The sequence below is a fragment of the Mastomys coucha genome, unplaced genomic scaffold (genome assembly GCF_008632895.1).
Source record: "Mastomys coucha isolate ucsf_1 unplaced genomic scaffold, UCSF_Mcou_1 pScaffold5, whole genome shotgun sequence".
Classification (NCBI taxonomy): Eukaryota; Metazoa; Chordata; class Mammalia; order Rodentia; family Muridae; genus Mastomys; species Mastomys coucha.
In genome coordinates, this window is record NW_022196911.1 from 116006817 (window position 1) to 116007325 (window position 509).

Genomic DNA, 509 nt, shown 5'->3' on the forward strand with positions numbered 1-509 from the left:
GGACTCTGCTTCGCAACACAGAAAGTTGAGGAACAAGGATCGGGTTTGGGGGTGGTAGGATTGGAAATGAGGGAATTGGAAGCTCAGAGGTCAGTGTAGCAAGGAGGAACTGGAGCCTGAGGTGTCAGCACATTCCCCAGGACACTGGAGTCTGTGGTGCTGAGTGATCCATGGAGAATGAAGTGACGGGGCAAGAGACCAGTGGCCTCAACTCCTTTCACAGGAGTCACCTATCAGATATTTACATTACGATTTATAACTAGCAAAATTACAGCTATGGTTGAGAGTCACCACAGTATGAGGAGCTGTATTAAAGGGGTCACAGCATTAGGAAGGTTGAGAGCCTCTAGTTTATAAGAAGTGACACCTGTGGTGAGTCCTAAAGTATCCAGAGACTCCAGAGGGGCCCAAAGCAGGAAGGAGATTCAGTCATCTGTCACGGTATATGCCTCCTGACACCTTTTAACCCCTCAGGTCCTTGCCTTTGGAGATACTCTGGGCCTGTGTTT

At 48.7% G+C, this 509-nt stretch overlaps 1 protein-coding gene across 1 annotated transcript in view; it reads left to right on the forward strand.

Annotated features, from left to right (window-relative positions):
* Positions 1–509, forward strand: part of Rnf213 (ring finger protein 213) — a 110078-nt gene that overhangs the window by 60240 nt on the left and 49329 nt on the right. Inside the window, 1 exon segment of the mRNA XM_031354095.1 lies at positions 386–441. Coding sequence (XP_031209955.1) covers positions 386–441 — 56 coding nt within the window.